The 15,969-nt window shown below is 53.0% G+C and overlaps 1 protein-coding gene across 3 annotated transcripts in view; it reads right to left on the reverse strand.

The window, feature by feature from the left end:
• The window catches only part of KCNQ1 (potassium voltage-gated channel subfamily Q member 1), a 323,097-nt gene that overhangs the window by 210,867 nt on the left and 96,261 nt on the right, over nt 1-15,969 (reverse strand). For all 3 annotated transcript variants that reach the window (XM_072790382.1, XM_072790381.1, XM_072790383.1), the window contains 2 exons: nt 15,228-15,350; nt 14,242-14,386 (listed from right to left, as the gene is read on the reverse strand). In XM_072790382.1, coding sequence (XP_072646483.1) covers nt 14,242-14,386; nt 15,228-15,350 — 268 coding nt within the window. The remainder of the gene's footprint in view (nt 1-14,241; nt 14,387-15,227; nt 15,351-15,969) is intronic.

The raw sequence follows: 15,969 nt of genomic DNA on the forward strand, positions 1-15,969 counted from the left end.
GGGAGGATCATTTCCTGGCCTTCTCTCTTCTGGAAGCTGTGTTCCCTAGCTGGTGGCCTTTCCTCACATGTACACCGTGTCTTCTCCCCCTGCTTCCAGTGCTATGTCACTGTCCTCTCCCGTCGTCACACCCCCTCTGCCTCCCTCTTGCAAGGACATATATGGTGACATCGGGCCCACTGGGATAATCCAGGATCACCCTCAATCTCAATATCTTAATTTAAGCACATATGTGCAGAATCTCGTCTTCCATAGAAGGTGACAGTCACCGGTTCTAGGAATTGGGACCTCAATGCTTTGGGGGCTGTTATTCAGCCTACCAGAATTTGTAGTAGCTCCAAACTGGGAACGACCCAGATGTCCTTCAGCGGGCGAGCAGTTGAACCAACTGGTGTCCACACCATGGAATACCACTCACCAATACAGATGGACGAGCCATGGATACACAGATTGGATGAATCTTGAGAGTTATGCTGTGTCAAAAGAGCCAATTCCAAATGCTCAGATGCTGTGCAATCCATTTATATGCCATTCTTTTTTTAAATTTATTTATTCATGAGAGATACAGAGAGAGAGAGGCAGAGAGAGAAGCAAGCTTCCTGCAAGGAGCCTAATGCAGGACTAGATCCCAGAACCCAGTCACACCCTGAGCTGAAGGCAGACACTCAACCACTGAGCCACCCAGGTGCCCCTATACAGCATTCTTGAAATGACAAAATTATGGAACTAGAGAGCAGTGAGTGGTTTCAAGGGATTGAGGGGATTTGGGAGTGGGAGGGAAGTAGGTGTGGCTATGAAGAGGCTGCACCAGGGACCCCTGAGATGGGGTGTCTTGCTTCTCAGCTGTCTCAATGCCACTGTCCTGATTGTGATTTTGTACTCTTGATTTCAGATGACGAGACCACCAGGGAAACCATGTAAATAAAGGGCGCATGAGATCAATCTGTGTTCTCTCTTATGGTTGCATCCGAATGTCTAAAAATACTAACGTTAATGTTTAAAAATGGGCTAAAGATCCAAATAGACATTTCACCAAAGATGATACATAACTGGCCAACGAGCACATGAAACAATTGTGAGCAGCATTAGCCACTTGGGAAGTACGAATCAAAACCAAAGAGAGACAGTCCTTCACCCCTAGCCGAACGGCTAAAGACAACAAACAAAAGGAAATATTAATAAAGTCCTGGATAAATAGAGACCCTCACAGATTGTTGATGGGAATGTAAAATGGTACATCCATTTCGGAAAACATCCTGGCAATTCCTCAGGAGGGGAAACAGAGAGTCGCCATTTGAGCCAGTCTGCTGCTGGCTATCTCTCCAAGAGGAAGGAAAGTGTGCACAGCTCGTAACCACATTTCTTATAATCGCCAGAAGGCAGAAACAACACAAAACAATGTGGAAAATGATCCCTTAACCAGGTGAATGGATGAGCAAAATGTGGTTGTCCACACCATGAATACTTTCTAGCAATGAAATACTTTTAGGTGCTATAATTTGGATGCACCTCAAGCACATGCTTAAAGCAGTCAGAAAGACAAAGTTCACATTTTGCACGATTGGCCAGAGCAGGCACATCCACGGCCACCAGCAGTAAGCAGAGGAAGGATGTCTGGGGCCGGGGTTGGGGCAGAGACGGACCTGCATGGACGTGGAGGGTCTCATGGAGGGTGGGAGTGGGGTGGGGGATGTTCCAAACCTGGATCGTGGTGATGATGGCATAAGTCCGTAAATTTCCTGGAATTACCCTGCAAATGGGTGAATTTTATGGCATGTAAATTATACCTCAATGAAGTGGTGTTTTAAAAAACAAGTAAAAAAAAAAAAAATGAAGCGTACGGAACTAATTTTCAAATGAGTGCCAGAACCTCACTGAAAAGGGAGAGAACGGAAAGAGTAGGAGAGAGGAGAAAACTCACTAAGCCAAGCACTCTGAGACCACAGTACTGGATTAAACAGCCTCAGTCTCGGGTGGGAGGAGGGAGAGAATCACAAACACACCAGGAGGTGTGATTTGACAGTAGCAAGGACAAAGCAACTAATAAAACATCTTCGGTGCATTGTGAGCAGTGAGTCTGCATGCGAATAGGGCCGGGAGGCAGGCATCTCACTGTGGATGAAGGAGGCTTGCAGATAAAGGACGCACAGTGTGGACACAGGAGAACAAGGGACACGAGTGTGGGCTCCAGCTGTCCCAGGGCCGCATCTGTTTCTGTACGTGCATGTCTGTACACACACGTGTTTGCATGTGCACTCTTAGCTCTGTGCACAGAAGGGCCGAGCAGAAAAGACGTCTAGTAGCAACAAGCACACCCAGTGCCCAGACTTTGGTTTCTAGTAATTTCATCCCCCGTTAAAAAGAACCAGAGCTCCTTGGAAAATTGGTGGACTCTGGGGCTGGAGCAGTGTGTGTATGAAATAAGCCTGAATCTTGTTATACCAGAACATAAAGAAATGCTAAAAAACAAACAAACAGAAAAATGTGAGCATGTCATAAGGACACAGAAGCCAGCTCGAAAGGGCTTCCACCGGCCAAATCCGGGACAATGTGATTATCGAAATAATCAAAGACAGTAAAAAATTATAACAAAAAAAAGTCCATGGCCCCATGTATGTAGATAGTAAGTCAACAGAAACAAATAAATGGGAGAGAAATAAACTCCCCACGGTGCAATGTTGAGATGTCTCCTCTTGGAATGCCACTCTTGCTGGACAGATTATAATGCTTTTGTGGAAGGGGTGCTAGCGCTGGACAGGCATTATTTTGCAACCACCATGATAAAGACTGGTTCCAGAAAGCCTCCAAATCAGAGAGACATTTTTTAATAAGGAACAGGATATGTTCAGGGCTTTAGATGGTTTGCCCCAGTTGCTTATCGGTTGCAAAGCAAAGCAGAACGACTGTTGGGCGGGTGATTAAAGTCACTCCACCCAGGAGGGGCGGAGAGCATCATGCGCCCGGGGCTGGCTCACCCCACGAAGGACCCCCCTGCCCGCCCCCCTCACTGACGGGACATTCCAGCTGGAGAGGCACAACCTGAATCTAATACGAGGAAGCATGTGCCCCCCACCCCCAGCTCCCCGAGAAGCGGCAGGACTGTAACCCCCAGAAACATCAAGGTCGTTAAAGGCAGAGACGGGAAACGTTCCAGATTACAGGAGGCTAAAGAGATGGCAATACGGACCCCCAGTCTGGATGCTGCACTGGGGGTGGGGGTGGGGGGCACGCTGTGAAAGGCATGGCCACGTCACTTGGCAACATGGGGACCCTCAGAGTAGACAAGGTGAAGCGACCGGAGCCGCGTTTAGCGGCAGAGGTTGAGAAGTGTGCCGTCGCTTTAAATGGGGGGTCCCTTTATTTTTAGGAAACACACAGCGGAATGTCTAGGGGCAAAGGTCTGCCGGGTGTGCGGCTTACGCTGCAGTGGCTCAGCAAACACTGCTACGTGATTGCACATACGCAAAGGGGTACACACGGTGAAAGGACCGGGGGCAAAATGTTAACGATCAGCGAATGGCAGATTCATAAAGAGCACGTGGATGTTTCCAAGCTCATTCTTGTTCTTGTTATTTTTCTGCAGTTCAAAATTTATTTCCAAATACACAGTTAAAAACAACCCCTCACACAGCTCTGAGCTATGCCTTCAGCCGAGTGGTCTTCAGCGGTGAGTCCCGTCCCCCCCCAACCCCACGCCCACCCCTGGGGACACACCCCTGCTTATTGTAACACAGGGACACGGGGCTGCAGTCCCCAAGAGGCCAGGACACTGCTGGACGTCCTACAGTGCCCACGGCGGCCCCTCCACAGCCCGATCTGGCCCCAAATGTCAGGGCTGGAGAAACCCTGCTTCCCACGGATGGCGAGAGAGAACACTGCCCCACCACGGACAGCCGGTGGGGGTGCCAGGAAGGGGAGCCCCATCTGTGGGAGGGTGAGCCCAGGCAGCGCCCACTGATGTTAGACACACACCTGTCCCTGTGTTAAGGGCTGAACTGAGTCCCTGAAACCCAGATGCTGGGGCTCTCCGCCCCAGCACCTCAGAATGTGACGTTTGGAGAAGGGACCCCCGAGGAGGGGGAGTTCCAGTGAGGCTGTCAGCGTGGCTCCTACTCCCATAGGGCTGGTGTCTCTATAAAAGGAAGAAATCTGGACAGAGAGAGAGAGAGAGAGAGAGAGAGAGATGCCGGGGATGCACAAGCCCAGAGGGAAGACCCCGTGAGGGCAGGTGAGAAGGTGGCCCTCTGTAAGCCCAGGACCGGCCAGCCCTGTCCACACCTTGACCCAGTCTTTCTGCCTCCAGGACAGCGACAGAAGCTTCTGTGGCTTAGGCCACAAGGCCTGTAGTATTGTGTTACGGTGGCCTCTAGCAAATGAATGCATCCTGGAGATTAGCACACAGAGATGCAAGTACTTGTAGGGGGGGTTCCAGGGATGTGTTTGGAAGACTGGCCCAAACCCGAAGCAAAGTAGATTCCTGGCAGTGGAAAAGTGGCAAGTGCACACCGTGGGGAATGAAGGACAGTTCCAAAATCTGAGGATGAACTGTTCCAGCAGCTGCGGAGGGGGGCTGCCGTGGGGAACTGAACGGGAGAGGCAAGAGTGCAAGTGTGCCATGAGCCCCCGAGCTCGCACATCATGATGAGCCCCTGCTCCAGAAGGAGACTGGGAAAACCAGAATAATCCCTAGACTATTCCCACCAGCCACAGGTGGGAGGGGGCCAAGCAAACGACTCCTTCACAGAGGACCAGGGCCTGTGCAAAGCCCATGCGCCATGCCCAGCTGTGGAGTGAGAGGTGTGAAGACTAGAAAACAACACAACTTTAAGAAACTGTGAAAAAAAGACCAGCCCCAAGATTGGTGGCATGGGGAGCCGGATGGAGAGCAGGCTGTTTGGCGGAGGAGGCGGCCAGGCTCCACTCAGGCCCAAGCTGAGCACTCACACGTTCTGATCAATTCTGATGCGGCCCTGCTAGGATCCCCATTTCCCAGGTACAGGAACTGAGGCTCAGAGAAGGCAGGAACTGGCCCAGGGTCACACAGGAGAGCTCGGCAGAGCTTCCTGGGGCCCCAGGAAGTCTGGCTTACGCGCTGCTCTTGGAACCATTCCACGTTTCTGCCACTCGACTTTTATTTATTTGCATTTTTTAATTTTTTAATTTAGATTCACTTAATTAACATGTGACATATTACTGGCTTCAGAGGTAGAGGTCAGTGGTTAGCCAGTCTTATATAACACCCAGCGCCCAGGACGTCATGCGCCACTCGACTTTTAAAGGCAAAATTGTCAAGGAAGAAGGATTGACTGTTCCTGTTTCAGAATTTGGTGTTAGATTTTAAAACAGTAATAATAACCAGGAAAGGTAGGGCAGATCTGGGTTGATGCAGAATGTGTACGTGCACATGTGGGTGTGGGTGTCTGTGTGTGTGTACGATCCATCGCAACGCAGGTTTTATCTGTGTATACAAATGAAAGTCTGTGTTTTGCAGATAGAGAATATATCTTAACTTAGGCCTGTGGAACATTTACAAAAGCAATGCTTTTATGTTTGCACTTGGATTCAGAGAAAATCTTTACTGGAAAAAAGCAACTATTTCACAGGCCGTATCTTCTCTCTATAAGCCTGTTAAATTAAAAACAACAGAGATAAAAAAACATCTTCTGAGAAAACATCTCTTTAGATTAAAGAGAAAGTCAAAACATAAAATAAACACGATCAAGAAAGCAAAGACAAGGCACATATTTCATGGCAAGATCTACACCGCAGCTAACGCTGCGATCAGAGGAAAACATCTAACTTCTAAAATGCCATGTAGAAAAAAGACTTTAAATCAGCCAAGTGTTACTCTTAATTATGTTTTTTAAAAAGCGAATTAATCCAGGAGAGGGAATTAATAGACATAAAAGCCCAAGCCAGGGAAACAGAGAACGTAGATAGCCAAAAGGTAATTTTCGGGTAAGAAAGTAAACATATAATGAAATAAAATAAAATGGATAGATCCCTCATGAGACTGGGGTCCGGGGCGGGGGTGGGGGGTGGCGGTGGGAGAGGAGGGCGGGAAGCAAAACCATTAAAGCTCCAGCAAGAAACAAAGAGCTGACCAAGACGGAAGAACATAAAATCACTAGAAGTAACTTTGTTGCTACCAAGTAGCAACATAATTGCAACCCTCGAGGATTAAATAGCAATGAATACATTACCCCGAAGAGGCAGCACATTGATTTAGAACAAATTAGCATAAAACAGACTAAAAAAGAGATTAAAGATCTCCTTTAACACATGCACCAGCCCAGATGGTTTTACAACTTTGCCGCGCTGTTGAGCCTCCGAGAAGGTGATCCCAGCGCTCTTTTCAGGCTGTCCCGGGACTCGGCGGCCTCCGTCCGCACACACGGGCGGGGGCCGCGTTCCTCGTCCTCAGGGCCTGAGCTGTGGTCACGTCCACGATCGCTCGGCCGCCTGGGCCCCGAGGGGACAGTCTGGCGCGTCAGTGGCTGTCTGGGGCACACACCACACTTCCTCGAAGCAGAGCCCCACGCAGGGACGCCAGCGGTTTGCCCATCTTTTGCTCTTTAACGACTGCAAACACGAGTGCCCTGATCGTGGGTCATTTTGCAAATGTGCAACTTGAGTGCATTACATTGCTCGGAGGGCTGAAGGGCACGTGCATCTTGAATTTTCATGCAAATCCCCTGAAGCATCTCTGCGTCTCTGGGCCAGGCGCTTGCACCAGCGTACCCTTCCCACATCTGTGGCTGGGCCGAGGGTTTCCGAGCACAGTGGCCCACGGGTGACTCTCCGCAGAGGAGCCAAGCTCCCAGGGCATTGATTTACATTTCTGTGATCATAACTGACGTTATCAGCATCTGTGCCTCTGTAGGAATCTCAGTATCTCCTTTTTCTAGAGTTGTTTTCATGTCTTTTATCCTCTCGTCTTCGGGACTTAGAGTGTTTCCCAATATCCTGATGCAGTTAGCCCCATGTGTATGATATGAGCGGCTGCTGTTTTCCCCAGATTATCATTTTAAAAGTTTTTTTTTTTTTTTGCTATGCTAAATATTTTATGTTTCTTTTCATTGAGGCCTAATGGACATGTAACAAACTGCCCGTGTTTACAGGGTACAATTCCGGTAACTTCTGACACATGAAACCGTCAGCACAATCAGGATCGTGAGCGTACCTACCCCCCTGGGTCCCCTTGAGCCCTTCTGCACTCCTCCCAATCTGATCCCTGTTCCCTTGCATCCCAAGACAGCTGCCTCGTCCTGCTGTCATTCTAGAACAGTCTGCAATTCTTAGAGTTTCATATAAATAGAATAAAGCACTATGTACTCTTCCCCCACCCCCTTCTCTCTTTCTTTGTTTCTTCTCTCTCTCTCTCTCTCTCTCTTTTTTTTTCCTTTTTTGGTCTGGCTTCTCTCACTCATCATAATTATTCTGCTATTTGTCCAGGCTGTTGTGTGCGCTCATGGTTCATGCTTTGCTATTTCTGAGCATCACTGTGTGGGTATACCGTGATTCAGATAACATTTTGTCAGATGTTGATGGGCATTTTCCATGTTTCCAGTTTTTGCAAAATAGCTATGAACATATTCCACGGATGAGTGTCAGTATGTGTGTCTGGACACGTATTCAGGAATTAGAATGGCTGCATAATATGGCAGGTGCACATACAACGTTTTAAGACACTCCCAGTCTGATTTCCAGAGTGGCACCATTTGCAGCTCCACCAGCAGAGCATGAGGGCCCCAGCACCGCATCCTGGGTGGTAACTGCATGGGTGTTAGCCTCTTCCCCTGTAGGGCCACAGCACTTGGTAAAATGAATATAATAATTGTATAGTAATATCTCATTTGAGGTTTTAACAGGCATTTCTCTAATAACTAGCAATATTGAATATATTCTGTGCTTTTCCATTTCTTTTCTTTGATGATTGTCTGTTCCATCATTGCCTGTTTTTGTCTTCTTATTGCTTAGCCGTAAGCATCCCTCTTATATTCTGGACACAAATCCTTTATCAGATGGATGGTTTGAAAATATTTTCTCCTTGTCTGTGCTTTGTCTTTTCATCCTCTTAATATTGTCTTTCAAAGAGATTTAATTTTGAAAAGTTCAAATGGCTGGTTTTTATGGTCGTTCATGTTGCCAGTGTCATGTTCAAGAAGCCTAGACCTCAAAGTCACAGAGATTTTTCTCTTGCATTTTCTTCTGTAACTTTTATTTTTAAGATTTTATTTATTTGAGAGAGAGAGAGAGCGCGCACCAGCAGGGTGAGGGAGAGGGAGAAGCGGGCTCCTCGCTGAGCAGAGAGCAGACACGGGGCTCGATCCCAGGACCCTGAGATCATGACCTAAGCCGAAAGCAGCTTCTTCACTGAGCCACCCCAGGTGCCCCTTTTCTGTAACTTTTAGACTTCACCTTTATTTTCGTGATAAATTTTGAACTGATTTTTATATATGATGCAAGACATAGCTCCAGGTTCATTTTCTGGCAGGTGGATGGTCCTGTTGTCCCAATACTGCCTTTGCACCTTGGTCAAAAGTCACCTGTCCATGTGTGTGTAGGTTTATCTACACTCTATGCTGTTTATCATTTATTTACTTATCTCTATGCTGGGGCTAGTCCTCCAACTTTGTTCATTTTTAAATGTTGTTTTGGAACTTCAGGGTTATTTCCATGCAAATTTCAGAACCAGCTCATTAATTTCCACAAAATGCCTGGTGGGATTCTGACTGTTATTAATTGAATTTAAAGATGAATGTTGAGGCTGGTGATTGTGAGCACAGCGCACCTCTCTGCTGACCTAGAGATTCTGTGGCGCCTCTCAGCAACGTTTTATGGCTTTCAGCGTGCAGTGCTTGCATCCTTTGCCAGATTGTCCTCAGAGTATTTCATGTTTTTAATGTTACAGTAAGTGGTATTTTTCTAAAAAAAAGACTTCATTTATTTATTTGAGAGAGAGAGAGAGATTGAGAGAGCAAGAGCAGGCGGAGGCAGAGGGAGAAGCAGATCCCTGCTGAGCAGGGAGCCTGCCTTGGGGCTCGATCCCAGAACCCAGACTCTTCACCAACTGAGCCTCTTAGGCGCCCCATGAACTGGTATTTTTAAAATTTTGACTTCAGATTATTTGCTGCTAGAATGAGGAGGTAGAGTTGATATTTGCAGGTGGCCCTGGCTCTGTCCACACCTCGGTTCTGGTGATTGTCTTGCACACGCACCAGGTGTTCCGCACAGAAAACCACGCCACCTGCAAACAAAGAGAGCTTTACCTCTTCCTTTCCTATCTGGATGTCTGGAGTGTCTTTTCCTTGACTGTTCCACCAGCTGGAATCTCCAGTTCCGTGCGGACTAGAAGTAACAGGAGCAGGGACCCTTGCCGTGTTCCTGATCCCAGGGGGAAAGCAGCCCATCTTTCTTCACTAAGCTCACGAGCCGAACTCTACATGTTGATTGCCTCTATGACACAGAGGAAGCTCCTTAGTCTTTTCTATCTGCTGTTGTAATGAATGGCTGACCTGAACCCTGGTGCAGGTACCACAAGGGGGCCTGGGACCCTGTTCTCATCCTGAACAAGGAGCTTTTCCCTTGGCTCAGGTGAGACAGACCTGGAAGTCACAGAAGATTTGCTCCGACTCCTTGCAGTCAGTGCTGGGCTTCATCCTCAGGGTCCCCAGAACATTCCCCAGAGTAACCCAGGGGCTCACTGCAGACACGCTCCTGGGCCTTCCTGCAAGCCCCTGACTCAGAATCTCAAGGGGCCATCTCTGAAATCCTCCTGATTTGAGGGACCCTCCCGGGGAAGTTCTGACCTGGAGCATCACCACCTTGTCCTCTGCCAGCAGGAGCTCATGGCTCCCCTTGACAGGAACATTGTCACAAAGATGAGGACTTCTGTTTCCAGTAATAAGTGGCCCTGATGCCATCACAGGCCTCTCTCTACAAACTCCCAAACAAACTTGCTGAAATGACCAAATGTCTTCTGTGGGCTCCATGAGGGCGGCCCCAAGGCCCAAAAGTGGAGCTACTGCCACAACGCAGACCCACGTGGGCAGTCCCGGGCATCCACTCACGGTGTGGACTGGACAAAGAAGCCGGGCCTGGAACCAGCACGAGGCAAGAAGTGGGGACCAAGACTCTACCTACAAACTGGGCTGCCAGGAAGTCAAACAGATGGTAGGAGGGTAGATGCAAATCACAGAAACTACGCAAGATGGAAACCAACTGCCAACCTAGGCATGGCAGATGCAGAGAAGAAAGAAAATCGGTTCGTATTGGCCTGTGTCCTTGGAGTAAAAGCAAAACGTGTCCTCTTGCTACATGTGGATGGACTTGTTCTCAGGGCTTGTATTTATACCACATGGTTATCTAGAAAACCCCACACCACAAACGTTCTGGACAGCTTCACGGGGTCACCCTGTCCAAGGAACAACTTCTGCAGAACAACGTCCCCTCAGGGGACATGGGAGCCCCACAGATGAAGACCTCCACCAACCATAGGGAAACAAGCCATCATGGGAAAGAGCTGGGGAAGCCACAGCGAACAGAGGTAGGCTCTCCACAAACTGCGGGTGATGGTGTCACAGCACGGGTGATGGTGTTGTGATATGGAGGATGGCGTCATGACATGGATGATGGTGTCATGGCACAGATGATGGCATCATGGTACGGGTGATGATATCATGACGGGGATGATGATGTCATAGCACAGGTGACAACATTGTGACGTGATGATGACATAAGCACGTTCAAGTGATCCAGAAATTCAGAGCTGTACGCTATGCAGAGGGTACATGCTGTGAAGATCAAGTGAATCGAGCCCTCACATGAGGATGTACAGAAATGAAAAAATGTGAAATCCTTGAAATTAAAATGTCAGCAGGTAGACTAACCTGGCTGGGGATCAGATGCCGGAGCAGTGAGGTAACAGGAAACAAACCGCAAGGAAGGCCATGTGGAAAGACCAAGCAGGAAAGTCCCAGAGCCAGCCATGGAGGTCAGAACGAAATGGCCAAAGGGACATTCCCAGGGCAGATCAGAGCCCTGAGGGCAGGTGGTACATTGTGACACATTTGTACTAATTTCCAAACTGGATAAAAGACATGAACCCTTAGGTTCAGGAATCACAACCAATGGCGGGACAGACAGAGCTAACGCCTCCCTGCTTCACTGTGGTGATGCGACCCAGCACTAGAGTCAAGGAGATGCACCTGAGATCCCCAGGGGACAGGTCACTCACTCGGGGTGGCCAGAGAGCCGGACAGAATGTGTATGCTGGCCCCTGCAGCACACCTGCCAGTGTTCACAGGGAATATGTATCTCAATCCGACTGTTCCCCAACCAGACCACCACCCAACAGCAAAGGCAAAATATAAAGATTTCAGACAAATAAAAACTGAGTTGATTGTCGATAGATCATCACTGGAGGAACCACTAACCACTCAAGGCCCTTCAGGAAGAAGGACGTTAAACTCAAGCTCTGAAGTGGAAACCTAGCAAACCTGTTGGTAAATGTAAGCACATCTCAACCACATACAAGTGACTAACTCAGAGGATTGTTTAAAAAGACAAAACCTAAACAGAGGCCAACAGCAGCTAACATGGGGAAGGGGCGCAGGGTGGGATCCGGGGCACTGGGTGGGAGACAGGGTGTGGGGTGGGATCCGGGGTGCTGGGTGGGATCTGGGGTGCCAGCCCCAAGACAGCAGCTGGTGGAGCCCTGCAGGACCCTCACTATGTGCACAGCTGCCAACTGAGGGGAGGGAGGAGGGTGAGGCCTGGCAGGTGTGGCCAGGGGCACAATGCCCCCTGCAGACTGCACCCCACAAATTAGACTCACGAGCGCCAGGCTCTTCTGTGAACATACCGCACGCAGCCCCGGGCTCCGCGACAGTGCATCCCCAGCACAGCTCCCAGGACTTGCTCACCTCTGACGAGTGTGTGGTGGGAGTGAAGGCCTCTCTGTACCCGGCGCCCCCAGCATCTCACACTGCCCTACCCTGGAGGGTCGCACCCAGGCTGCCCAGGGTCCGCAGGCCCCTCTTGCTGGCTTTGGCTCCTCTGACCCCCCGCCCCACAGGGACCATGTCCCACCAGCTCGTCCTGCCGGCCTCCCATCCTCACCATCCTGGCTGAGGCTCAGAGAACACAAAGCTGACTGCAGCTCCTCCTGCTCTGTGGACTTCCAGGGCCCAGGCTGGCTGACACCTGCAGGCTCCTGGCACGTCGGCACCGGCACGCCAGGCGCCCACGTGGCCTCTCTCTCCACGAGGAGGGCAGGCTTGCACCCACCTCACACGAGGAGAACACGTGGCATCCCTAGGCTGGAGACCACGTGGAGCCGCACAGAGGCATGGTTGTCCCCCATCTCCATCCTGCTGCTTACCCCCCCAGCCAGCTCTACTCAGCACTGGCACCTCCTCCTCCAAGAAGCCTTCGGGACCACCCAGGCTGAGCCTGGCACCAATACCCCAGACGTCCACATGCTCCACTCCCTTGCTGGTGCCCATCTTCCTCCCTGGATGCCAAGGATCCCCTGCCACCCCCACCCCATGGGCCTCCACCCGGCCCTGCATGCAGGGGGGTCCTGAGAGCAGACTCCAGTGACCAGGACAATGTGAGCAGCTGGGGGCCTGGAACCTGCATAGGGATGGGAGCCTGCTGGGCAGGGCTCCCTCTGTCCACACTGCCTGCCACCACAAAGGGTCCTCCTGCGGGCCCTTTCCATGAAAACAGGAAACCCGCCTGGGAATCACAGGGGCACAGACGAGGCTCTGCAGGCCGTGAATGTGGGTGGGCAGCCCTTTCCCGGACCCTGGGTGTCACAGAACAGAAGCCCAGAGACACGGTGAGCTTGGGACATGGAGAGAAACCACGGAGCTGGGGAGACAGCTACAGGCCAGTGCTGGGATGGAGATGGCACCTGCCTCACATGCCCCCTGGCGCACCCAGATGCCACCCGCGGGCGAGGCTCAGGTGCAAGGCCTGGGTCCTGCCCGGGGGCGGAACTCAGCACAGCTGCTGGCGTCCTGCCGCATGGGGGCCGAGCGGCAGGCCCTCCTGGCACTGCTCCCTCCCCCACCAGGGCTCTTGAGAGTCCCCGCTGCCACCCACGGGCTGGGGGCCACTCGGGGCCCCCGGGGGCCAGGCCAACGGCTCAGGCACGAGAAATGCCGCGGCTCCAGGCTGGGCTGACTTATCGCGTCGGCGGGAAAGCAAAACTCCTCCGTGCAAAAGCATTCCACAAAGGGCGCCTGACTTTCCTGCTCTCGTGCCTCGTTAACATTCCGCAGGCATCCCCGGGTACTTAATAACAGCAAACAGTCTGAATGGAGCGCTCCGCATTCAGCAAACAGCCAGAGATGCTTCTACCCACGGCCGACCTGCCCATTAGCATTTACAGAGAGCCCCCATCTGCATGGCGACAATGGTCCTGCCCCTGAATCCGGAGTTGGGGGGGGTGGGCATTTGTTGGCACAATTGTCCCTTGTGCCCACTCCGGGGGGCGGGCGGGGAGCGCGTCCTGGGGACTCACCAGCGAAGTGGCCAGATCTGAGCCAGAGCGGAATCCCAACAGCGTGTGATGGGGCCAGGATGGCCCCATGCCCAGTGGGGTGGGCGCCCCGGCCCGGTCCGCAGACGGCTCCGAGGAGCAGGGAGCGGCTGCAGCCCCTGCCTGGAATGCTTTCTGCCAGGGGGGCTGCGATCAATGTGGGGGGCACATCGGGGGTCAGCCGCCTGAGAATGGAGCACTTGGCAGGGTGGGCACCCATAGGCACAAAGGGTCAGGAACAATATGAGCCTGTCCCTCTGCTACAGTCGAGATGGTGACACTACCCTTCCAACTGCCGAAGAGCTGGCATGTTCTGGTGGGTGCCGGGCAGAGGATGACAGAAGAGCAAAGGTACATGGTGCCGAGGAATGGGCCAAGTGTGGGTGCACAGTGTTGGCTCTGATGCCCCATCCCCGCGCCACCAGGAATGGGGGGGGTCACATGTATGGGCCACCTCCTTGCTGCCAGCCACATGGCATGACCTAGGCAGGCCGGGCACCCGGCAGCACAGAGTGTGGGACAGAGCAGGACAGAGGGTCCCTCCAGGGTGGGGTCCCACCTCCTCAGAAGTACCTGCCTTTGAGCTGGGGGTGTGGGGAGGGCAGGACGTTGCCGGGCAGACGCTAGGTCAGGGGAGCCGAGCGCCCGTCCCTGTCCCCGCAGCACCACCCCGGGCGAGGGTGTCTCACCAGAGCTGTCACAGTTGTCCACGGAGAAGTGGTCTGGCCTCCGCTCCTCCGAGACGGGTTCGCACGTGATGTGGGGGACCGTGAGCATCTTCTCTCCGGGGCTCACCCCGTTGTCCTTGTCTTGTTTGAACTTCTTTCTCTTTACCTAAGATGATGAATAATAAGCTGGAGGTTCCCAGGCGTCCGCCGGCCCCAGAACCCCCTGGCGGTCCCCGCTGGGCACCTGCCAGGGAACCAGACCTCGGGGGCCAAGTGCCGGCACGGTCGCAGGCAGACAGGGAGGGCCGTGGCGTGGTGATGCTGCCGGGGGCCCCGTGGGGGGCTCAGCACAGGCGCTGCCCGGGAGCTCAGGCTGAGGGGCGGGCGGACAGGTAAACGTCCAAGAGTGCACCAGGGCACGTGCTGACAAGGGCCGCAGAGCGACGGCATGTGGGGGGGGGGCAGCAGGGGCTGGTGAAGACCCCTCTGAGGAGGTGACTGGGAGGAGGTGGAGGGGTCTGGGAGGGAACAGAGAGTGCAGGGGCTTTGGGGGCAGCTGGCACCCGGGAGAGCTGGGCGCCCCCAAGCGGGAGTGGGCACCACCCTCATTCAGCATGCCACCCGAAGCCTGTCCGAATCCCCTGCACACCAACCTCAAGACCCTCTTCCCCGAGCTGGGATGCCACCTCTGACCTGACAGACACCCACTGTGCCCAGCCTGACACCAGGGCCCTCTCCAGAGCCTTCTCTCCCACCACTGGCCAGAGCCCAGCTCATCCTGCTCCTGGGGCTGCTCCTAGGGGCCTCGAGCCATGGGGACACTGGGGCTGCAAGGCCTGGCACAGATGCACCCCCGCCCCAGGGCCTGTAGTGGTGATGCCCCAATGTGGGCTCAGATGAAACCCTAGGTCAAACCCTGCCCAGGAGCCGTGGCCCCCGAAGCCTCCCCACCCACTAATCACTAATGGGGATCCCATCCACCTGCAGGTGCAGATGGGGGCCGTTACCATGACAGACTTCTTGGGCTTGGGGCTGGGAGAGAGCAGGGCATGGCTCCGGGCGGGCTTCCGGACGTAGATCTTCCAGGTGGAAGAGTCGGGGTTCTCGGCCGCGTAGCACCTCCACGCCGTCTGAACCAGCACAAGAGAGAGGCAGTCAGCTACCCGCTGGGCCTCCCGTGGGAGCTGCAGCTCCCCCATCCTGCCCACACCCCATCCTGCATGCCAGCCCCCCATCTCCTATGGCTGATCCTGCACCAGGCAGCCTCACGCGCTGGCTGGTACTCACAGCTCAGACATCACAGAGGCCCTCACCTGTGAGCACCGATGCACCTGCCAGCATCTCCCCAACCTGTCCCTCCCACAGATGCACAGACACCCATGGCTGCCTCTCCTTGGGGCTTGCACAGCGAGTGCAGGGATGGCCACAGAAACCAAGGGCGCCCCGGGCTGTGGGCACCAGGCAGGAGGGCCTGGGAAACAAGGCCCCTCCCAGAGGCCCAAATGTGGGCTCCCAGCACCGGACACCGTCCGTAGCCGTGGGGAGCCTCTTGATGTCATGCGGGTGCAGAAGGCCTTGGGCCTATGCTCTAGAGAGATGCCCCTGTGGCCACCACGCAGGGAGGAAGTGATGCCACAGCAGGGGATCCGAGGGGAGGACACGCCATGTCTGAGTGGGCAGTGGGGGACCGGTGGGGTGCCAGGAGCCTCAGATGAGGACGCATCCTAGTGGTGTGGCTGGCCACGGGGC

This window comes from Canis lupus, chromosome 21 (genome assembly GCF_048164855.1).
Source record: "Canis lupus baileyi chromosome 21, mCanLup2.hap1, whole genome shotgun sequence".
Classification (NCBI taxonomy): domain Eukaryota; kingdom Metazoa; phylum Chordata; class Mammalia; order Carnivora; family Canidae; genus Canis; species Canis lupus.